The sequence below is a fragment of the Erpetoichthys calabaricus genome, chromosome 17 (assembly GCF_900747795.2).
Source record: "Erpetoichthys calabaricus chromosome 17, fErpCal1.3, whole genome shotgun sequence".
NCBI classification, from domain to species: Eukaryota; Metazoa; Chordata; class Cladistia; order Polypteriformes; family Polypteridae; genus Erpetoichthys; species Erpetoichthys calabaricus.
The window spans coordinates 33,823,520-33,848,453 of NC_041410.2; the positions used below are offsets into that span (position 1 = coordinate 33,823,520).

At 40.1% G+C, this 24,934-nt stretch overlaps 1 protein-coding gene across 1 annotated transcript; it reads left to right on the forward strand.

The window, feature by feature from the left end:
* The first annotated feature begins 1,326 nt into the window (after nt 1-1,326).
* Nucleotides 1,327-16,320, forward strand: LOC114667992 (trypsin-like). The gene is made up of 5 exons (XM_028823564.2): nt 1,327-1,423; nt 9,968-10,124; nt 14,168-14,427; nt 15,091-15,227; nt 16,071-16,320. Exons 1-5 carry the CDS (start codon nt 1,384-1,386, stop codon nt 16,218-16,220), a joined length of 744 nt encoding a protein of 247 aa, XP_028679397.1. The 5' UTR covers nt 1,327-1,383; the 3' UTR covers nt 16,221-16,320.
* The last annotated feature ends 8,614 nt before the right edge of the window (nt 16,321-24,934 follow it).

Below are 24,934 nucleotides of genomic sequence, written 5' to 3' on the forward strand. Positions count from 1 at the left end.
GATATAGTTACTAGAAGAAGCAGGTGCTTGTGTCCCAACAATAGTCAGCCATGTGATGTCCTGGGTTTAATTCATGCTCTGTTTTAAGTGAAGCCTAACATCTCCGGTGTCCCTACATGGCACAGCACAACATGACCTAAATAGCCACTCATAAAAACTGACTCAAACCAGTCTGATGATATCCCAGAAAAGGCAGTAGAAGGGGTAGGGAAGGAGGTGTTAGTTAATGTAAGGTGACCATAGCATGTTAGGTTGATTGGAGACTCTAAAGTGGCCCATGCGAGTGACTGGGGCTTTACCCTATAATGGACTGGCATCTCTGCCAGGGTTTGTTACTATTCTGTGACAACTGCTGCCCAGATAGACCACAATATCTCCAAATCTGTAAAAGAATAAAGATTTTTTAAAAATGAATAGGTCAACAGATGAGAGGTCTGTAAAAAAGAAAAAACTGAAACAGTAAAAAAAGAAGGCGTGAAAAAGAAAAATCAGGAGTGGTCTCCCCTAGAGTTTCACATATACTCAGATATGTGGATGGGTATTTGAGGAGTAAACCACAAGACAATGATTATATTTTTATATTATGTACATTAAAGAAACAACAAATCAAATCAAATTAATAATATATTGAACAATTATTATAAAAGTAAATTTGAATAAATCAGTCTATGCAGCTGCATGAATAAAAGGTAAAGTACCACTTATGGTTAGCAGACCTAAGTAAAAACGCATACTCAGGTTATTGTGTTTACATACACATACACACACACACACACAGACAGACACACTGACATAATAACAAAAATGGTATTCTCGGACTCAGGGAAGTCTAAAACGTCAAGATTCATCAAAATCCTCAAAATGGAATTTTTGGAGGATTCCAATACTTTCCATATTGTTCAAATACAAGAAAATCAGGGAGGTCTAAAATGTTGAGATTCATCAAAATCTCGATATCGGAATTTTGGATGATTACAATATTTTCCCAATACTTCATATACGAGAAAGTAAAAAGTAAGAGATGATAAAAAAACAGTGATTTTCAAAAGACCCCCAAATGGAAAAGCTCTTGATTTATAATCTTGTTTTCTTTCCCACATGGAATATTCATGGATGTTTTTTTGATTTATAATGTTTGATTACACAGTTTAATTGCTTGAATTAGCTCTGTTAAAGATAGGCTGTGTGATGGCACCATTTGGTGAAATTTACTTTAGATTGTTGTTTTGACCCAAAGTACAGCTTGAGGACAAGCTACCATGGCCAAAGAGTTAAAGATTAACTTAAGGAGGAGCGGCTCTCCAAAATTCATGATGTGGGCGCTATAAAATTCTCAGGAGGCCCTGCAATGTCCAAGGTGGGTGTCTGAGTTGATTAGAGAAGATGCAGCTGTTAGCAGCCGTGGTGCTCTTTGGAGCTGCAGGTATAGTAATCATTGAACACTGCTTTCTAATGGTGTGCACTATGAAAGGCACTATAGAAATACATGTGATGTTGATTGGTTGATTCAGTGAGTGTTTTTCTGCACTTGGGCGCTCTTACTTGCCTATTTATGTTGTTACTTTTCTGCTCCAACATCTAGCAACCACATGAACTTAAGCAGACGTGTTGTAGCGCTCATATTTCATCAAACTAAACAAGTTTACTTGTGTTAATGTCTTCTTACATTTATTTATCTAAAAGTTAAGTTACCCTGCACAAAAGAAAATTTCACAAATGTTTTGCTGAAATTTTGCAAAACACACATTTACATTAGTGGGTTAATATTTAAAAGTTGTGTGACACTGTTGGTTTACTTGGGGACTGGCAGAATTTAGTTTTTTTTTTTAATGCTGAACATATACAGTACACACATGGAAATATAAAACAGGAATGCTCACATTCTTTTTATTAGGATCACTGAAATGATAGAGAAGACACAAGGGTGAAGTTTTCACCCAAATGGACAACCATCTGCTAAATGGCAAAACATTGATGGTTTTTGAGGTGCCTAGTTACATAAAGTTGGGTCATGGCTGTAAGATGCATCTTCTAAACTCTCAAATTATATTATCTGGAGAGTTTCAAGAGGATGGGCAGAGGTGTAGGAAGTGCATTAACACATCAAAGCTAAGTACATGATTAGTGTCCACTAAAAACAGCAGACTTAGTCTTTTTAATCAGGTGGGATCTCCAATATGGCAATGTCTCCATGTATAATCAGGGTTGTAAAGTTACAGGCAGTGGAAGGGACCTTGGATTGAGACATAAGTGCTGGAGGACTTTCCCTTTTGTATGTAGCTAAAGTGACTGCACACTAACATTAGACAAGCTGGTTTATTGGACATTGTCACGTAGGCTACACGTCCATAGATGCTGTCAAAGGTGGCAAAGGAGCAGCTGCCTTGCTATTCCAAAAAATATGTGTCGCATCCCGAAAAAATGCTAGAGAAAGGAGCAATGGTAAAAAAAAGAGATGTAAAGTTTATACTGGCTGTGCTTGAATCTTCATGTTACTTGAGGCTATTAAGGTTACATTGAGGGTGCAAGTAAATGTGACTCCATTCTGATTTTTAGTTCATATTCAATTCTTTATATTTGACTGTTCAAATTAATTTTGCAAGCGATTCAAATCCGACATGATCATGTATGATATTTATCCCACACCTGCAATATTAATAAGAAACTATGCAGATGAGATTCAGCCTAATAGAAAACCTAAAATACCAGCAACATGCTAACTGCTGACATGCTGACTTGAGATTGTTTATGGTGCAAGATGTTAGTGAATTCATTAGCTCACAATCGCAAATGATCAAGAAGATGCTTTGTGTGGAATCATCACTGCTGGATGTGCATGTAGAAACCTTTGCACACAAGAGAGGAGCCAGTGGAAGGGTCTGATACAAAACAGCAGTTTGACAATTTTACAATGATAGGAAGCATTCGATTATGGCAAGCACTCTAGGCGTGACATTTCACAAAACACAAAATAACTGGGCTGCATTGGAATTCGTTCTTGTTTTTTTTGTCCTGTGCCACAGGAATAAATAAACCAATTACCCTTGAATGGCCCTATACACAAATTTTTTCAAGGGTACTTTCTATTTAACCTGTCTGACCTAACAGGTATGGTGATGGCTCCATAAATCAAAAACATAAATTAAATTTTCTACCTTAAAATAAACTGATCAGTGAAATCAAAGTATATTGGTTATTGTTAAACATTTACCCATGGGTGGAGTGGTGGCTCTGGGGCTAAGGATCTGCGCTGGTATCCTGAAGGTTGCCGGTTCGAATCCCCGTCACTGCCAAAAGAGATCCTACTCTGCTGGGCCCTTGAGCAATACCCTTAACCTGTAATTGCTCCAGGGGCGCTGTACAATGGCTGACCCTGCGCTCTGACCCCAAGGGGTATGCGAAAACTAACAAATTTCTAATACGAGAAATCATATAAGACGAAATAAAGAACAAAAAAAAAAGAAATGATTCCTGTATCCTCTCAAAATATTTGCACTGAAGAAAGCAAAATCATTATTCAATCAATGCACAATGTCAGGGAGTGTTTCCAGAGAGAAACCGACTATAGAGAACTTTATAGCATGACATAAGCGAACATGAACTGTGTAATGGATCGAGTCTTAAGTGGTGGTGAACAATGAAGGATGATATTTGCAGAGTTTTAAATTCTTTTTTGTAAGACCATTTGATAGGTGCTTATATGTTGAATTACATCAGCCTTTAGTAATACAGTTAAAGGCAAGAGTTGCGGTCTTGTTGCTGTGTTGATTGTTTTATTTTATTTTGAGACCTCTGTGTCTCCTGTGCTACACTAGTTTAAGAATTATTATTATTATTATTATTATTATTATTATTATTATTGTTGTTGTTGTTGTTGTCATTGCTATTGCTGGATTATTACCTATGTTGTAGCCTATGATTTTCTGAGTTGTTAAGTACAGTTCTTTTCCTTCACCTTTAATATGCAGAGGAAAGTGTAGTTAAACAGTATAGGATGGTGGTCTGTAGGATGATGTTGGAGATCAAGAAGAGGGAGTTTAGGGAGAAGGTGAGACAGGCACTGGGTGTTAGTGAAGAATTACTAGACAGTTGGGAAACTACAGCAGATGTAGTAAGGGTGACAGCAAGAAGGCTGCTTGGCGTGACATATGGACAGAGGAAGGAGGAAAAGGAAACCTGGTGGTGGAATGGGGAAGTACAGGAGAGTATACAGAGGAAGAGGATGACAAAGAAGAAGTGGGATAGTCAGAGAGAGATGCAGAAAGTAGTCAAGAGTACAAGGAGATAAGGCGCAAGGTGAAGAGAGAGATGGCGAAGGTTAAAGAAAAGGCTTATGATGAGTTGTATGAGAGGTTGGACACTAAGGATGGAGAAAAGGACTTGTACCGATTGGCTAAGACAGAGGGATCAAGCTGGGAAAGATGTGCAGCAGGTTAGGGAGAAAAAGGATAAAGATAGAAATGTACTCACAAGCGAGGAGAGTGTGTTGAGATGATGGAAAGAGTACTTTAAGTGGCTGATGAATGAAGAGAATGAGAGAGAGAAGAGGTTGGATGATGTGGAGATAGTAAATCAGGAAATGCAACAGATTAGCAAGGAGGAAGTAAGGACAGCTATGAAGACGATGAAGAATGGAAAAGCCGTTGGTCCAGATGACATAACTGTGGAAGCATGGAGGTGTTTAGGAGAGATGGCAGTTGAGTTTTTAATCAGATTGTTTAATGGAACCTTGGAAAGTGAGAGGATGTCTGAGGAGAGGGAAAGAAGTGTACTGGTGCTGATATTTAAGAATAAGGGGGATGAGCAGGACTTTAGTAACTACAGGGGGATAAAACTGATGAGCCATAGCATGAAGTTATGGGAAAGAGTAGTGGAAGCTAGGTTAAGAAGAGAGGTGATGATTAGATAGATAGATAGATAGATAGATAGATAGATAGATAGATAGATAGATAGATAGATAGATAGATAGATAGATAGATAGATAGATAGATAGATAGATAGATAGATAGATAGATAGATACTTTATTAATCTCAAGGGGAAATTCACATACTCCAGACAGCAGCATAAAAAACAATATTAAATTAAAGAGTGATAACAATGCAGGTAAAACAGAAAATATCTTTGCATAATTTTAATGTTTACCCCCCTGGGTGGAAATGAAGAGCCGCATAGTGTGGGGGAGGAACGATCTCCTCAGTCTGTCAGTGGAGCAGGACAGTGACAGCAGTCTGTTGCTGAAGCTGCTCCTCTGTCTGGAGATGATACTGTTTAGTGGATGCAGTGGATTCTCCATGATTGACAGGAGCCTGCTCAGTGTCCATCGCTCTGCAACAGATGTCAAAGTGTCCAGCTCCATGTCTACAATAGAACCTGCCTTCCTCACCAGTTTGTCCAGGCGTGAGGCGTCCTTTTTCTTTATGCTGCCTCCCCAGCACACCACTGCGTAGAAGACGGCACTCGCCAAAACCATCTGATAAAACATCTGCAACATCTTATTGCAGATGTTGAAGAATGCCAGCCTTCTAAGGAAGTATAGTCAGCTCTGTCCTCTCTTGCATAGAGCATCAGTATTGGCAGTCCAGTCTAATTTATCATCCAGCTGCACTCCCAGGTATTTATAGGTCTTCACACTCTGCACACAGTCACCTCTGATGATCACGGGGTCCAGGAGTGGTGTGGGTCTCCTAAAATCCACCACCAGCTCCTTGGTTTTGCTGGTGTTTAGGTGTAGGTGGTTTGAGTCGCTCCATTTAACAAAGTCCTTGATTAGGTTCCTATACTCATTCTCCTGCCCACTCCTGATGCAGCCCACGATTGCAGTGTTGTCAGCGAACTTTTGCATGTGGCAGGACTCCGAGTTGCATTGTAAGTCCGATGTATATAGGCTGAACAGGACCGGAGAAAGTACAATCCCCTGCGGCGCTCCTGTGTTGCTGACCACAATGTCAGATCTGCAGTTCCTGAGACGCACGTACTGAGGTCTGTCTGTAAGATAGTCCATGATCCATGTCACCAGGTATGAATCTACTCCCATCTCTGTCAGCTTGTCCCTAAGGAGCAGAGGTTGGATGGTGTTGAAGGTGCTAGAGAAGTATAGAAACATAATTCTTACAGTACCACTGCCTCTGTCCAAGTGGGAGAGGGATTGGTGTAGCATGTAGATGATGGCATCCTCTGCTTCCACCTTCTCCTGGTATGCAAACTGCAGAGGGTCAAGGGCGTGGCAGACCTGTGGCCTCAGGTGGTGAAGCAGCAGCTGCTCCATGGTCTTCATCACATGTGACGTCAGAGCAACAGGCCGGAAGTCATTCAGCTCACTAGGATGTGATACCTTTGAGACTGGGGTGATGCAAGATGTTTTCCAAAGCCTTGGGACTCCCCTGTTCCAGGCTCAGGTTGAAGATGCACTGTAGAGGACTCCACAGCTCCAGCACACAGGCCTTCAGCAGTCGTCACGATACTCCATCTGGACCCACTGCTTTGCTGGCACGAAGTCTCGAGGTGAGAGTGGGTTAGGGTGGTCAAACCTGTTAAAGAAATTGTTCATCTGGTTTGCTCTCTCCACGTCTCTATTGATGGTGGCACCCCGGTTCGAGCTGTAGCCAGTGATGATCTTCATCCCATCCCACACTTCCTTCGTGCTGTTATTCGGCAACTTCTGCTCCAGCTTTCTCCTGTACTGCTCCTTCGCCGCCCTGAGCTGGACTCCGAGTTCCTTCTGCACGTGCTTGAGCTCATGCTGATCACCGCCTTTAAAAGCCCTTTTCTTCTGGTTCAAAAGGCCCTTGATGTCACTTGTAATCCATGGTTTGTTGTTAGCATAGCAGCGTACTGTTCTTACTGGAACTACAATGTCCATACAAAAGTTGATGTAGTCAGTAGTGCAGTCAACAACCTCCTCAATGTTCTCACTATATGATCCCTGCAGGATATCCCAGTCTGTAGTTCCAAAGCAGTCTCTCAGAGCCTGCTCTGCCTCAGGGGACCACTTCCTGAATGAGCACGTGGTTGTAGGTAGCTCCCTCACTCTTGGTTTGTAGTGAGGCTGAAGCAGAACCAGGTTATGATCTGCTTTCCCAAGCGCAGGCAGCGGGGTGGTGCTGTATGTGTCTTTAATGTTTGCATACAGTAGTGAGCAGCATTTATGGTTTCATGCCAAGAAAGAGCACCACAGATGCAATGTTTGCTCTGAGGGTGTTGATGGAGAAGTATAGAGAAGGTCAGAAGGAGTTGCATTGCGTCTTTGTGAACCTGGAGAAAGCATATGACAAGGTGCCTCGAGAGGAGTTGTGGTATTGTATGAAGAACTTGGGAGTGGCAGAGAAGTATGTAAGAGTTGTACAGGATATGTACGAGGGAATTGTGACCATGGTGAGGTCTGCAGTAGGAGTGACAGATGCATTCAAGGTGGAGTTGGGATTACATCAGGGATCGGCTCTGAGCCCTTTCTTATTTGCAATGGTGATGGACAGGTTGACAGAAGAGATTAGACAGGAGTCCCCGTGGACTATGATGTTTGCTGATGACATTGTGATCTGTAGCGATAGTAGGGAGCAGGTTAAGGAGACCCTGGAAGGGTGGAGATATGCTCTTGAGGGGAGAGGAATGAAGGTCAGTAGGAACAAGACAGAATACATGTGTGTAAATGAGAGGGAGGTCAGTGGAAAGGTGAGGATGCAAGGAGTAGAGTTGGCGAAGGTGGATGAGTTTAAATACTTGGGATCAACAGTACAGAGTAATGGGGATTGTGGAAGAGAGGTGAAAAAGAGAGTGCAGGCAGGGTGGAATGGGTGGAGAAGAGTGTCAGGAGTGATTTGTGACAGACGGGTATCAGCAAGAGTGAAAGGGAAGGTCTACAGGACGGTAGTGACACCAGCTATGTTATATGGCCTGGAGACGGTGGCACTGACCAGAAAGCAGGAGACAGAGCTGGAGGTAGCAAAGTTAAAGATGCAAAGATTTGCATTGGGTGTGACGAGGATGGTTAGGATTAGAAATGAGTACATTAGAGGGTCAGCTGAAGTTGGACGGTTGGGAGACAAAGTTAGAGAGGTGAGATTGCATTGGTTTGAAGATGTGCAGAGGAGAGATGCTGGGTATATTGGGAGAAGGATGCTAAGGATAGAGCTGTCAGGGAAGAGGAAAAGAGGAAGGCCTAAGAGAAGGTTTTGGATGTGGTTACATAGGACATGCAGGTGATGGGTGTAACAGAACAAAATGCAGAGGACAGAAAGATGTGGAAGAAGACGATCTGCTGTGGCAACCCCTAACGGGAGTAGTTGAAAGAAGAAGAAGTATCAATAGTGACCCTATATGTTTTAGGCAAATAAATGATCATGATAAAATAATTTTAAACTATTTTGGCAGATTTTGGGAAGTAAATTGTTTGTTTCATGCCTGTGTCTGCACTGTATCATTTGATCCCATGAGAGCTGTAAACATGAGTTTGCAGGTCACTAGTGACCAAAGATATGCATACAAGTGTTAAAGTTAAAGTGTGGAATAAATTAAAACAAAGCTTAGACCATCAGAATGAAAAATCAAAAAAAAGATTTCCTTAATATCATTTCCATTCCTCCTAGATCAGTGATTCCCAAATGCGGTCCTGGGGACCCCCTGTGGCTGCAGGTTTTTGTTCTAAACCAGATTCACAATCAGTAATAATAATCAAAAACAACTTATCTTATTTAATTAGCAGCTCTTTTTTTCTTTTCTCTTATTTTGCATTCAGAAAAGCACAGCAGTGTGCTTTTTACATATATAAGACATTTAGAAATATTTCTATTTTTTCTAAAGCATTAAATGCTTAACTCTCCTGTTGTTTTCATATTATTTTTCCATTTTTCTGTGTAGTTTGCTCACTTCATTTAACCCTAATAATGACTATTAGCAACAAGCAGAGCTGGGATGATGAAATCAGACCCACTAATTTGTAAATTATAAATTAAAGGAGAACACCTGGAAAAGCAGAATAAAAATCAGGATGAAAATACTGTTAACAAGTTTAAAAAAACACTATATATTCCCCATACAACTTCATGATACATTTTAATTAAAATTTGCCAAACTTAATTTTATAATTTCTACATTTACCCCAAAGCAGAGAAACTGGGAAATAATGACTCACTTAATTAGGCTAGTAGTTCAAAGAAAAACAGAATTTGGTTGGAACAAAAACCTACAGCTTAGACATTTCAAATAGCATTTTAACATTTTTTTTTTTTGCAGTTTGAAAGTATTTGCATTGCGTATGCAGTAATATCTGGTGAAATTTATATACATTTGTGCTAATAAAACGCTTTACTATATTTACAAAACTGTAATCCTTGCTTCTGAATAACACTATTAGTTGCGCTAATTTATATTGCTGTGCTCCAATTAGATCATACTCAGTCTACAGTAGATGAAAAAGCAGGCAGTGTGGCATAGAGGTTAAGACTTTGGGCTTTAAACCATAAGGTTGTGGGTTTAAATCCCACTACTGACACCATAAGGCCATGAGCAAGTCACTTCATCTTCCTGTGCTCCAATTGGAAAAACAACAGAAATGCAACCAGTCATATTTCAGATGTTGTAAGTCACCTTGGATAAAGGCATCAGTCAAATCATAAGCAAAACAATATGAGATATTGAAAGAGATAAAGATTAGAAAGAGACCTCACAAAATTTAACATGTTTTACAAACCAAAATCTGAAGTTTGACTTCTTCTACCTCAGTTGTATCTCATGTCTCCTTTTTGTCTAAAGTTATTTCTCCTAAGGATTTGTAGGAGAAACATCTGTGACAAACTTAATTTTTAAATGAAACATAAATGAGAACCTCTTTTAAGTGTCATGAGTCATCAAAGATCAACATTTGATCAGTAACATTTTCCTAAGTGAGGTGTCTGTCATGGTGTCTATTTCTAAACTGCTCGACCTTTCTAGGCTTGCAGCCTGAATATGATGTTCATTTCTTTCCTGCAGTGGCCAGTGTTTGGGGAGATGACAAAATCATTGGAGGATATGAGTGCAGGAGGAACTCGCAACCCTGGCAAGCTTCTCTCAATTACGGCTACCACTACTGTGGAGGGTCTCTCATCAATGATCAGTGGGTGGTCTCTGCTGCCCACTGTTGGTACAAGTGAGTCGAATATATTTTTATTTTCAATAATTCACAGATTCTTTATGCCAAACATATGGATCAAAAAGTAACCATTGTAACTAATTAGAAACTGGTGTGAGTTTAGGTTAAAGCAGAGCTTCTCAAACTTTTTTTCCAAGTATCCCTAAGCCAAGGCAAAGATTCACACGACCTCCTTCTCCTCTCTACAAATTAAACTTAAAGGAAAACAAAATTATAATAAAAATTCTTTGGGAGTGGCAATCAGCCTTTATAATTCTTTAATAATAATTCTTTACATTTATATAGAGCTTTTCTAACTACTCAAAGCCTTTGGTACCTCCTGGTATAAAACTAATCAGTGTAGGGCTTTAAAGACGCCACTCCACTTTTGTACTGAGACTAAGCGTTGATTTCAGCAAACTGAAAAACTCAAAGGGCATTTTATTACCATAAAAAAAGTGTGAGGAAACACACAGAGGAAAACAGGGGACCTACTAGGAAAGGAGATTAAAGAGTAGCTTGTTCTGGCCTTCTAGAAACTTGAGGACTTCATATCCCTCTAGACTATCACCTTCAGCTGCTAGGATTTTTAAATCAAACAACTTATTCTGTAGCACCTCTAGTGGAGTCCTGCTGCCCACCAGGGGACAGTGGGTCCACAGCTTGAGAAGCACTGGGTTAGAGTAGGCCTACCCATCTTTAACCATGACACCTCTGTGTGCTCTACTTCATATTAATGACATGGATGAACTGAAATTCTGCACTTAACAAATCATTGATGCTAGTTAAATCAGTGGTTCTCAATCTGTGGGGCGGGACCACAATCTGTGGGGCGCAAAGTAACAAAAAGGGGGGCACAAAGATGTGAAAAAAAGAAAACAAGAATCGAAAATATGAAAAATACATCTATTGAAACCAAAACAAATTAACTTAAACTACATTCTAATACTAGAAAAATAAATATAGAGTTAGATAAATGTCAATTAAAGTTAAGTAGGTATAATAAAATATGCATCTATGATATATCATTAATTTAAAAAGAACAAATTAGTATTAGTGGGCTCCTTTCAAAAAAACCTTAGGGGGGCGCAATTAAAACTGTTATGAAAACTCGGGTCGCAAATACTTAAAGATTGAGAAACGCTGAGTTAAATTAATGTTTCCAGCATTATTCTCTCTCTGAATTGTGAAAAAGAAGATATATATTCGGTTTAACTAAATTGCCCTTCTAACGATAATCCCATCCATCCATCTATTACCCAACCCACTATATCCTAACTAAAGGGTCACAGGGGTCTGCAGGAGCCAATCCCAGCCAACACAGGGCGCAAGGCAGGAAACAAACTCCGGGCAGGGCGCCAGCCCACCGCAGGACGCACACACACACACACACAACAAGCATACACAAGGGACAATTTAGAATCACCAATGCACCTAACCTGCATGTCTTTGGACTGTGGGAAGAAACCCACGCAGACACGGGGAGAACATGCAAACTCCACGCAGGGAGGACCTGGGAAGCGAACCCGGGTCTCCTAACAGCAAGGCAGCAGCGCTACCCACTGCGCCACCGTGCTGCCCAACGATAGTCCCAAGAATCTTAAAGTATTGTAGATATTACAAAAATACAGAAAGGAAAAAATAAGAAAAATAATTAACGGCTATTCAGTGAATCTGTCTTTATTTTGGACAGCGCCTTTGACATTCTGTAGCTTTAAAACTCCTTGGAGATTTGGAGCTTCGACACATGGCCACCGATTCAAGCTCTTTGCCCATAGAGGGCACTGTTCTTATATAGAAGTAACATTAATATTTTTTGTTGCCTTAATTTATCAAAACCATAGTTTCATCATCTGATCTTCCAGATTCTTTTAATAGTGGATGAAATCAGGATAAGGCAGGAGGAGATGTGTGCAAGGCATTGAAAAAGAACAAAAGTCACTTAATGGAAATTACAAGCAAACACAATTCCAAAAACAAATGGTGGACATTACATTTACATGTTAGTAACTTTGCTGCAGTATTTATTTGATTTATATCAGGTTCATATGCCATTTAAAGCACAAGGCCAATATAACAGGCATCTTTATTAATATGTGGGCTCATTTGCGATGCGTGATGTTAACTCAATCTCCGTAGTTTCATTCTAGATTACAAATTCTGTAGAAAAACAACGACCTGCGAGATATCACTGTCATGTTGTGGAAATAATATCAAATTTTCATTACTTTTCATTTCTGTTCAGTATTTATTTGGAAATAATTTATCATTTTGCAGTCATACTCTGGTCATTCAGTGTTGCATTTCTGTGACATCAATGACTTATCTGCTTTTTCAGGTGTCACTAGAGCCAGGCTCATTGTTGTCAGATGGATGTGTTTTGTGTGCTTAGTTATGCAATTTCACTGAGGCCACTTTATAAAAAGGTGAAGGCTACAAACAACAGCTGTTCTGAACTTTGTTAAATGGATAAATGCAAGGATTATAGAAATATGACGACTGCATATATATGTTGACATATAAGACAGGACACAGACATGCTAGACAGACAAACATATAACATAGAGAAGCTGGCTGTTTAGATAGATAGATTGCCACAGATGAATAGTTTTATAATACCAGGTCTTTAAGGATGATGCCTGTTGTTGGGTGGAGTTGTTGCTTTGTTGTTGCTCTACGTTCAAGTGGAGGATTCTTCATGTGTTGAAGTGGACTCTTTCTTTTTACTTCATGATTCTTGTCAGTGCTGTGCTGCTGCCTCCTCAGCTTGCCTTCTGATACTTCAAATTGGAGAGGCATTGCTCATTCTAGCTCAAGCGGTTAGATGCTGATGTTCAGCGTCTTGAAGTAATGGCTGCTCTTATTCAAATTGGAGAGGCATTGCTCATTCCAGCTCAAGCGTTTAGATGCTGATGTTCAGCTTCTTGAAGTAATGGCTGCTCTTATTCAAATTGGAGAGGCATTGCTCATTCTAGCTCAAGCGTTTAGATGCTGATGTTCAGCTTCTTGAAGTAATGGCTGCTCTTAAGCAGTCAGCTTAGGTTGGCAGACTGGATCTCAGCTCTCAGGCTCACAAAGATAATAGTTTGTCAGCTTTGGCTTTCCAAGCAAGTGTAGCTCATAGTTTTCAGGTTCAGAGATCAGGATTCAGATGTTTTCTGTCAGTTTGTAGAGTTCCCACTTAGAGAATCCCAGATAGGGTGTCCAGGGAATTCAGTGAGTGTCCATTCTCTGGTATTCTTTGCATTTTCTCACTTACTTTTAGAGATGGGGTTCATTTGATTTTAAAGGAAGTTTAAACCTTCTCCTGATGTTTCTCCTGATTTAATTAAAGTCATTTCCAGTTACAAAACCAGTGTTTTCTAATAGGCAAGGTGTTCTGTCCATCTTAGTTGCCATCTCTTGAAATATACCCATGAAAGCCTAGCAGAACAGGCAGTGCCCACTTTGTCCTACACTGTAAACCCAGGACATTCAGGTGTTAGCTGTGCTTACCCCCCAGTATGTACAGTATAGTGCACTGTACTATTAAGCTATTCATAGCCAGTACTTTTGCAAGGGAAGTCAACACTTCCATAAAACATCTTTTCTTGACTGTGTGAAAAACTACAATGTGATCTTTAAGTTAACAATTGTCATAAAGAATTCAATGCAATTTATATATGCATAGACAGAACCAGTAGGTCTAGTTTTCTAAACATGTATGTCATATCTGACTATAAAATGCAAATAGTTACAAAGTTGTTCTGTTACATATTCTGTAGATACAGTATGCCAATAAAATACATTTGTACATGACAATTTCCATTCATAACAGCTAATATATAAAGAGATGATGTCCCTAAATCTGGATTATGGGTTAGTTTAAAAATAAAAGGAGTACAATTCTTCATAGTGATATATTTCTGGATCAGTCCACTAATTGTATAATGCAATCATTTTTTGGTTCAAATCAGGCAGTGCTATCCAAGTTATGTCCAGTGCTAGTTTTATATCTTGTACAAATTGATGATGAGGGTACAGCAGCTGCTTGCTCACTCTTTTCCTGTTCTGTTGTTTAGCCCCTATAGTATGCAGGTGATTCTTGGAGACCACGACCTGCGTGTATTTGAATGGACAGAGCAACTGATGAAGACGGACACTGTCATCTGGCACCCATACTATGACTACCAGACCCTTGACCATGACATCATGCTGATCAAACTGTTCCACCCTGTTCAGGTCAATGAGTTTGTGCGGCCAGTCAGAATGCCCACTGGCTGTCCTAGTGCTGGGATGTCTTGTGTTGTGTCTGGCTGGGGTAATACCCTCACAGATGGAGGTACTTACATCATTTTACTTAGTCTTGGTTGAATTGGTGACATTCCAATGACTATATTATTATAGGCAAACCAGTGTATGCATTGTGTACTGAAGGTTCTTGGAGGTCAAATGTCAATATTCATTATAAAGTAAATTAGGTGTTAAGGCCATCCAGAGTAGGGTCCAAAATGTAACAGATCTTGTCAGCTTAAAGACTTAACCTTCACCTGTCTTAGCTACTTACAGAATTTAAATAATCATGTGTTTAACTAAAAGCTGAAAATCTGAAACACAAAACTGACTTTTCCCAAATCATTCCAAAATGTAGATCTTTATCTGCTCTTAAGCTGTATTTACTTAAGACCTTCTTCTGTTATAACTGAGTCTGTAGATCTGAAAACAAATAACACATAGGATCTTAAGCATATGGTGTGCCAAATAATCACAGTAGATTATAGAAGAAAAAAGATAAATCCAGACCTTCCATGCCCTTGACCAATGCTAAAACCATATGTTGTTATATTTCTTTGCTAAAGTCAACTTTCAGTAAAAAACAGACCTGATCACAAGCAGCCCTGTTTGTAGAGCCCAGTTCATTGCAAAGAGTGAAAATCAAGATTTACTCATTGTGCTCAAAGCCAGGATACATTTGGTCTTACTTTTTTGGATCCTTTTTTTATAGTGAACATGCCAGACCAATTGCAATGTTTGGACCTACCCATTCTGAGTGATGCAGATTGTAATAATGCTTACCCAGGCATGATCACAAGCACCATGGTCTGTGCTGGTTATCTTGAAGGTGGCAAGGATTCATGCAATGTAAGTGCGTTTTGTTCCAAACTTTTCTGCAAACTTATATAATCTGTTAGGGACAGGGCCGGATTTTCCTATAGGCTAACTAGGCTTCAGCCTAGGGCCTCAAGATCAAGAGGGGCCTACATTCAAATTGTTAGCAAAATTAAAATTACACTATTCTAAAAACAGTGAACACTAAAACACTGAACCGAAAATAAGGAGAAATTCTACGCATATGACTAATAAACAAACATAAAAATGTATTGGTTAATCACAGTAATGATGTACAGTATTTTATTATCTCTCATGTAATTTACAAACTTAAAAATGGAAGGTGAAAGGGCCTCATAAGTGGAATAGCCTAGGGCCTCTTTTCATATAAATCTGGCCCTGGTTAGGGATCAACCATATAGAACACTATAGCTGGAATCGCCTACTAATCAAACTGATTCATAAACGTTAAAGAAAAATGGAACCTGTTTGTTCATTTGGAATATGGCAGTAATTGGTTGGCCTTCTCATTTTTTCAAGCTAGAATGGTATGCATGGTATATTATAAACTTTGTGCCTGAAATTGTTCACCATTTAAACTAAGATGACACAACAGTGATACACTGGATTAGTAGAAAACATTGTACCCATCTTTCATACAGTGACCAGCAGGTCCCTTCACTCTTACATCCAAACATTTATCTACATTTCACTACATCAATTCTGCTTATAACTACAGGTATCTATCTATCTGCATCCTATAATTGTAGATATTATGTATGTAAGCCCACTCAATGAGTAGTTTAGATTACATTAAGAACTGAAGTGGACGTATGCCCATGTTCAAAACTATTATTTTTTTATTATTATTTTCAGGGAGATTCTGGTGGTCCCCTTGTGTGTAATGGGGAGCTCCAAGGCATTGTTTCATGGGGATATGGCTGTGCTGAGAGATACTACCCAGGTGTGTACACTAAGGTGTGTGTCCTGATGTCCTGGATCCAGAGCACTATAGCTTCAAACTGAGTTACTCAAGATTGACTCTTCTGAATCACTTCCAGCATATTGGCCTCTACAAGAAGGTGTGTCTGCAGAAGTCTTTTTAAATAAAGATCTTTCTGAACAACTTTGAAGTCATCAGTAGTATCAATAAATGGGTTACAAAAAAAGCTTCATCTCTCAACTTCTGCCTTCATGCATCTTATCTCCACTTGTTGCACATGCCAGATTGCAGACTAATTAAGTTTGAAACAATTTAGTTCTACTCTCTAGTGCACTGTTGTCCACCTCAAAACAAGTAGCAAGAGGCAAAACACTCAATGCTGTTTTAACATCACATATACTGAATAAGCAGCTGTAGAGGCAAGAAGTATATCATCATTTTTTTAAATCTTTTATTGAATTTATTAAACACATGTTCATTCCATACAATCAAGTCAAAACTTAACAAAACTAAATTCAAAGAGAGGAAGGCCAACAGCTACAGTAAAACAATTGAGAGTAGTAAAGAGAGAGGAGTCTTTCCCCCAATATAAATGCTTATTCCAAAATGTCCTGCTAGGTTTTAAAAAGTTTTGAACAGATCCTCTAAGTGAGAGTTTGATTTTTTCCAGTTTCAAATAGTATATAACCCACTGTTACTCACTGACTTAAAAGAGGTGGGTTAGGATTCTTCCAGTTGAACAAGATAATTCTATGTGCTAGTGATGAAGTAGAGGCAATTACAGTTTGTTTGCCCTTCTCCATTTTAAGCCCATCTGGAAGTACTGTACACCAAACACAACAGTTAATGGTGTGTATGGAGACCAAAACTTTATGGGATTGAGGCCTCACTAGTGTGTTAGATATAGTAACTTAAACATAACCTCCCTTTACTTACACTCCACACGTTGTGAAATCAGGAAAGAAAGAAAGAAAGAAAGAAAGAAAGAAAGAAAGAAAGAAAGAAAGAAAGAAAGAAAGAAAGAAAGAAAGAAAGAAAAGGTTTATCATATAAACTTGAGGATTACTCTACCTGAAGCATCTAGGAAAGCAGCAGTCAAAAGGAGCAGCAAGTTCATGGTGCCAGATGGAAATGTATGCCATCAATGCCACTATTCTGTATGTGTGTGTTTTCTTATCAGCTGTCATTTTCTCATCCCTCTGTATTACATGATAAAATTAGATAACGTCTTCCTATGATGGTATGTGTTTCCCCTTCACTTTCCCTTAACACTGAGCAAACGATTTGGCTGACCTGTGTGCCATGTCTCAGTTTAGTTGATCATTTAATGACTTTGTTTTAATGAAAAGAATGAGAAAAGAATAAATGATAAGAATTTCTTTGTACAAGATAAGGTAATGTTAGCTTCAAATCTTGGATGAATAGTCTTCCATGTAAGTAAGTAATTCTCATGTGTTCTCATCCTAAGTTTCCTTGAGTTGAGGACTCTGAAGGAAGTGTCTGCTTCATTACCTCCCCGCTCACACTTATTAGATTTAAGTCCTGCTTGGGTTACCTTATATGTGAATTTGCATGTTTTCCATGTTTCTCTCATTGACCTGGCAGTGTTTTCTGGGATGGGAAGTAACATTGATGATGGCCAACTAAGAGCTATGTTGCATTTTTTTATTGTGAGTCCCACTTAAATGTGTGTCCATACAAAGTTAAATATGTGTAAATCAGAGGCCGTGGGTCCTTTCTTCGGACCACATTGCGAAGTTCCTGTATATGTGTGGTGAGTGCTTTAGATGTTTGTCCCATGTATAGAGCTTGACATGTTTCACATGGTATGCTGTAACCGTGTTCTGTGTCTCTTCTGCCATTTTCTTACTTTTAGCATTAAAAAGGAGTGTGCAGAGTGTTTGTAGGCTTGTGCGCTCTTTTGATTACTGACCTGGATTTTCACACAAATAAGTTTGACTGGACAAATATGTAAATGGGTCTCAGTGCAAAATTCAAGGCTAATATTAAGAGTGCCAGAGAACTGGCTGAAATGTGGCTATCCAATTAAAATTCCATTAGCAGACATTTGGGCATGAACCCAGCATATGCAGGCTTGAAAAGAAGAACAGGCACATAATAAATAAGACTTTATGGCCAATAGCCTCGGAACTCCACCTCATCAACCCCCAGTCCCCCATCAACATCCATCCAACCTTCCCCTCCTTATTTGCTATATATTGCCTTGGATTCCTGTAAGTCTAATCATTTTCCTCTGATGAAGATTCCTGATAACAGTCGAAAGCTTAGAAATAAAAAACAATTGTAGGATATGTGATTCATTTTCTCTTTTTGTGGATTTCCAGCTATAAATCTACTATCTACAGCAGCTACTAAATAGTATTAACTGAGTTTCAGTCACTTTATCAGGTTTCTTAAAGTCCAAAGTGAGAAAGAATTCTAAACAGATCTGTATCTGTATGTAGGCACAAGAAGTTAAAGATCAAAGACAATATAGACACTAAAAAGGCTTCTGGAGCAATCACAGTGACTTCAGTTATCTACTGTATAGTGGACTCAAAGCAGAGTTTTAGGCATACATTATGCACACACTCAAAATACATTCTCTTCAGGAATGGAGCAAAACTTAAAGAGCTATTGCTCTGCTAATCCCCTAGATGGCACTCAAAAGTCACTACAATGGGGAAACTCAAGTTCTGGCAAGGGTCAAAGTGGCAAAGCAATTAAAGGTAATGCCAGAACGAGCCCCACATTAACTTGTGTATAGTTTCCTGTTTTCATATCATTGTCATGCCTTCCAATGAGGAAGCAGAGCCTGGGGACTCAGAGGTGGGCTCTCCCATCTTTGGGACTGAGGTCACTGAGGTGGTCAAAAAACTCCTTGGTGGCAGGGCCCCAGGGGTGGATGAGATACGCCCGGAGTTCCTCAAGGCTCTGGATGTTGTAGGACTGTCTTGGTTGACACGCCTCTGGAACATTGCATGGACATCAGGGACAGTGCCTCTGGATTGGCAGACCGGGGTGGTGGTCCACCTCTTTAAGAAAGGGGACTGGAGGGTGTGTTCCAACTACAGAGGGATCACACTCCTCAGCCTCCCTGGAAAAGTCTATTCGGGGGTCCTGGAGAGGAGGGTCCGTTGGATAGTCGAGCCTCGGATTCAGGAGGAACAGTGTGGTTTTCGTCCTGGTCGCAGAACAGTGGACCAGCTCTACACCCTTAGCAGGGTCCTGGAGGGTGCATGGGAACTTGCCCAACCAGTCTACATGTGTTTTGTGGACTTGGAAAAAGCATTCAACCGTGTCCCTCAGGGAATCCTGTGGGGGGTACTCCGAGAGTATGGGGTACCAAACCCCTGATAAGGTCTGTTCGGTCCCTGTACGATCGGTGCCAGAGCTTGGTCCGCATTGCCGGCAGTAAGTCGAACCCGTTTCCAGTGAGAGTTGGACTCCGCCAGGCCTGCCCTTTGTCACCGATTCTGTTCATTACTTTTATGGACAGAATTTCTAGGCACCGCCAGGGCGTTGAGGGGGTCCGGTTTGGTGGACTCAGGATTGGGTCAATGATTTTTGCAGATGATGTTGTCCTGTTTGCTTCATCATGCCATGATCTTCAGATCTCTCTGGATTGGTTCGCAGCCGAGTGTGAAGCGACTGGGATGGGAATCAGCACCTCCAAATCCGAGACCATGGTCCTCAGCCGGAAAAGGGTGGAGTGCCCTCTCAGGGTTGGGAGCGAGATCCTGCCTCAAGTGGAGGAGTTCAAGTATCTCGGGATCTTGTTCACGAGTGAGGGAAGAATGGAGCGTAAGATCGACAGGCGGATTGGGGTGGCATCTGCAGTAATGCGGGCTCTCCATCAGTCTGTCATGGTGAAAAGGAGCTGAGCCGCAAGGCGAAGCTCTCAATTTACTAGTCGATCTATGTTCCTACCCTCACCTATGGTCATGAGCTATGGGTAGTGACCGAAAGAACGAGATCGCGAATACAAGCGGCTGAAATGAGTTTCCTCCGCAGGGTGTCTGGGCTTTCCCTTAAAGATAGGGTGAGAAGCTCAGTCATCCGGGAGGGACTCAGAGTAGAGCTGCTGCTCCTCTGCATTGAGAGGAGTCAGATGAGGTGGTTCGGGCATCTGATCAGGATGCCTCCTGGACACCTCTCTGGTGAGGTGTTCCGGGCACGTCTAACCGGGAGGAGGCCCCGGGGAAGACCCAGGACACGCTGGAGGGACTATGTCTCTCGACTGGCCTGGGAACGCCTTGGGATTCTCCCGGAAGAGCTAGAAGAAGTGGCCGGGGAGAGGGAAGTCTGGGCATCTCTGCTCAAGCTGCTGCCCCCGCGACCCGACCTCGGATAAGTGGAAGAGGATGGATAGATGGATGAAATTCTTGCATGTTAATTAATATAAAAACATAATTTCACCTATACAATTTCAGTTAAATTATATACTAGCAGGTTAAATTTTAGCATTTTTTAAATCTTCACTATGTTCATATTTGTTCAGATTCCTTTGTGTTTTTTTTATATAATTTTTTTTTTTTGAGGTTGTGTAGCAGCAAGGACACATCTCCACCAGGGTGCAAAACAGGTCCTACAATTACTCTGTCCTCCCTATGGACTGGCCAAAATCAATTCAATTGAAATAAATGAAAACGTCCCCATTGTAGAGCCACTGATTATCATTCTTGACTTGACATATATTTCAGAACACCTTTTATGTATTTGAGCTAATGCCAACTTTGTCATTTGTGGTAAATAACTAAGACGTTTCAATCTGTTTCTTTCTCTAACCAGAAAATTCCATCAACCTCTTGATTATATAAGAGATCACTTAATAATCTTTTTTTTTATTAACTAACAGACAATATGTGGTTAAAGTAAAAGAAACCAAGTGAGGGGAAAAATACAATTCCCTATAGTCAAACTCTAATTTTCCTAAAGATGGTGCTATAAGCACCACAGAATGCAAGAGAAAACCATTCTGGACACCCAGCAGAAAAGCTAGCAACTAAGGATGAGTGAGTTTGGAGGGTTGACTAACTCTGGCATACTTTCTGTTGATTATCTTGCCAAGGAAGGTCAAGAACCAAAGGAATTGGGACAAAACACAGTCTACACTGAGAGTCATCAAGAAACAAACCTTAAATATGTCTGCTTTGATTCTGAAATTATTGACTGGTATGTGGGTGTAATGATAAAGCCAGCTAATGTATTCTAGTTGTTGGTGTTACAGTAACTGGAAAGTAATAATCTGTGTGAAAGATAGGTTTTTAGTTCTTCTGAGCTTCTCTTGCTAATTTATAATGTAGAAAAGTGCAAAGTAGTAGATGTGGGCAGAAGGAACATCAATTATAAATACGATGTTTGAGACACTGTCATGCCTGAAGCAATCTCTGAAAGGGATTTAGGGATTTATGTTGACATGTTTTCATCATCTAAGCAATGTGCAAAAGTGATTAATAAGAAAAATAAATTGTTAGGTTACATCATAAAAACTCAAAGGATATTACACTCAGATTATACAGTATAATGCACTAGTAACTGGAGTACTGTGTGCAGTTCTGGTCAACAAGAAAGACATAGCAGCATTTGAAGCTGTGCAAAGGAGAGCAACTAGGCACACCCCAGGACTTAAGGACATATTGTACTCTGACCAACTCAGGGTATTAAACCTGTTTAGTCTCAAGCAGACGAGACTGTGTGGGAACCTAATCTGGGTGTTTTAAATCCTCAAAAGCATTGATAAAGTAGATCCAGCAATACTTTCATCTTAAGGGTGAACCACATATTCAAAGACATCGGTGGAAATTAAGGGGAAGTGCATTTAAAACTGAAGCCAGGAAGCACTTCTTTACACAAAGGAGTTGTGGGACTCTGGAATAAACTTGAGCCATAATGTTGAAGCAGAATCCTTGCAACCTTTAAGAAGAATCTAGATAAGATTTTGGGACTGCTTAGCTATTAGCTAAATGGGCTTGATGGACTGAATGGTCTCCTCTTGTTGTCAACTTATGTTTCTTATGTTATGCTGTGAAAAAAAATCAATGGTGCAGATGCTAGAAACTTTGTAACTAGCTAAGAATTTATCCATCTAACCAACTGGAAGACCAGTATTGTGACTTGAACATTTTAAAGCCTGTAAGAATGCTGTTTCCTGGGTCATTCTTTGGATGAGAATGGAGAAAACAGAATTCCTAAATTACATTCTTTTTCTATAGGAGAGAAAAATATCAAATTAAACTAAACTAAACACACACTTATGTTTGTGATGTTTGTTAATGTCCTTTGTCTGTTTACACTTGCATATATCCATCATCTATTATCCTTGTGTTATAAATTAATTGCATTGCACTGCTAAGAAAAAGTGTGTGAACTATTTGCTTCTTTAGCACATTTTCTTACCCATGATGAAGCTCAAAGTGCTTGAGAAGATGTCAAAGAAGTAGTTACATGCAAAGAAAAATAAATTAAAATTAGATAAGAATAATAATCAATATATAGTATACAAAAATAAATAATGCACACTTACATAACATTTGAACAAAAAGGTTGTTAAGATGAAAGATAAAAATCACTTTGCTGTCCTAATATATGCTAGAGTATTTTTAAGTTTCTTTGTTACACCTTGCCTGATGAAGGGGCTTTAGCTGCCTCAAAAGCTTGCATTTGTAATCTATTTAGTTATCCAATAAAAGGTGTCATTTCACCCTACTTTCTCCTGTATCAATCTATGGCTAACACGGTACAACACTCTACACTTACATAAGATAGATACCCCCAGGCCACCAGGTGGAGCTCTCCTTGCAGTATGGAGGTACCCCGAATGCCAGCAGGAAATTATGGACATTGGAGTTTTCCTTTACAACCCTGCTGGATAACACGGGGGCCGCTAGAAGGCCCTGCAGGGAGGAGCAGTAATTATTTTCCCTATACCCCGGAAGTATGTCAAAGTCACATAAACAAGAGGAATGACGTGCTTCCGGGGTGAAGAAAAGGTTTTTTTTCTGACCCGGAAGTGTTCCTAGTCACGTGGACAGAGAGGACGAAACACTTCCGGGCCAAAGACTATAAAAGGACTATGAGAATCCCAGACGTCGAGCTGAGCTGGGTAGAAGGGTGGCAACGTGTCTGGGAGTGGAGGATTGTGATTATTGTTTATTGATTATTGGATTTATGAGTATTGTGGAGTGGAGGGTGCTTTGTGCACATTATTATTATAAAATAAAGTCATATTGGACTTTTATCAGGTGTCTGGCGTCTCGAACAAGGGTTCAAGGGAGCGATAGCGCCCTCAAACTGTTGCAATATATAATTATTTATTTATATAAATTACTAGGGTGCTCTTCCCCCTGCTTGCTTCTCTCGCCAACCCCCGGGTTTGGTTAACCGGATATACAATTTAAAGTGATTGTTATTTTCATTTCATTCATTTTTTATTTCTTGATATTTACCGGTAATAAAGCTGTAATGAATGAATTATGCACCCCCCAGGCTGCTTGTGACGTGCTGCATGATTTGAATGCTGTGCTGCGCGACGATCATTTAAAGCCTGTACAGCAGCTGTCCTTTTGTCTCACTTCTTTGTCTCGCGGGACGCTTAAGTGTCTCCAAGAAATTGTTTCTAAGTAGGGCGTGATGTGCAAGTAGTCTCGCTGGACTTCAAAGTGTATTCCGTGAAGATCTGCTGTGCATGTGTACCGCGCCAACATATTTGAATCCTTTATGACGTATCTACTCTTTGTCCTTTATTTCTGGCCGTGGGCGTGGTTAAATGTCTTTCTCGTGGGACATATAACGCTGCTCATGTTGTGAAAGGGGGGGGGGGGGCTGAACACATGCTAAGGAGTTGCAGTCGGATCAGCTGTTGTCTTGCTGCTGTCAAACTGCGTGATCTACTTGTCACGCTGCGCGTCAATCATTTAAAAGCCTGTACATCAGCTGTCCTTTGTCTCACTGCCTTGTCTCGTGTGACGTCAGTGTCTTCCGAGAAGATCATGTCTCATCTCCCTCCCAAGATTTTTTTTTTATAATAGAGAGATATATAATTAAATAAGATAGATATATAATTAAAAGAACTAGAATTCCCAAATAAATTAGGTAATGCTAAAATGACGCTAGTGTATGTGTGTGCTTCTATTTATTTTACGACGAGCTGATGCCCCATCCAGGGATTTTTTATGCCTCGCGCCCAATGCTGTCTGGAATGGGTGCATCCCTGGATTGATGGATGTAATCATTAAACATTCACCCTTTTCAGAGACATTGTGGCAAGCTGTCCCGGGAATTTAATGGATGGTTCAGGCAATTCACAACACTGGAAAGCCGAACGTTGTTTTCTCACCATGATGATATGTCGCACTGCCACCTGGTGCAATCTTCCAGATTTATGTAAAGTACGCCCGCAAGTATAAACAGTACTCCACTTGCGTAGCAGTAGTGTCCTCAGGAAAACGCGTCGCGTCCCATGAAGTATAAACTCAGCTTAAGTCTGTAAATGACAGTCTGATGATAGCAACAGTTTGCCAGGGTGGACAGAAAAAATCAAAAACTCCAGTATGTATAAGTTAGGTCTAGATTACAATATGAATGAACACAGTCTGGCTTAAGTAATAATGCACACATTATTGTGTTGTTCTTGTACATATTGATAACATGACTCAAACGTTTACAGTATAGGTTAGAAAAAGTCTATGGAGCCCTAGGCTGCTGACTTCAACAAAGGCTAATTGGAGTCTGGAATTGGCAAACCTGGGGTCCAATCAATTAGGCGAGATTGGAGGTGTGGTTTAAGAGTACTTTG

What these genes read in the sequence shown, in the direction of transcription:
- LOC114667992 (XM_028823564.2), top strand. Translation starts at nt 1,384, where the DNA reads ATGCAGCTGTTAGCAGCCGTGGTGCTCTTTGGAGCTGCAG. An exon ending in GGTGCTCTTTGGAGCTGCAG is followed by an intron (nt 1,424 to 9,967) that starts GTATAGTAATCA and finishes TCTTTCCTGCAG; the next exon opens with TGGCCAGTGTTTGGGGAGAT. An exon ending in TAATACCCTCACAGATGGAG is followed by an intron (nt 14,428 to 15,090) that starts GTACTTACATCA and finishes CTTTTTTTATAG; the next exon opens with TGAACATGCCAGACCAATTG.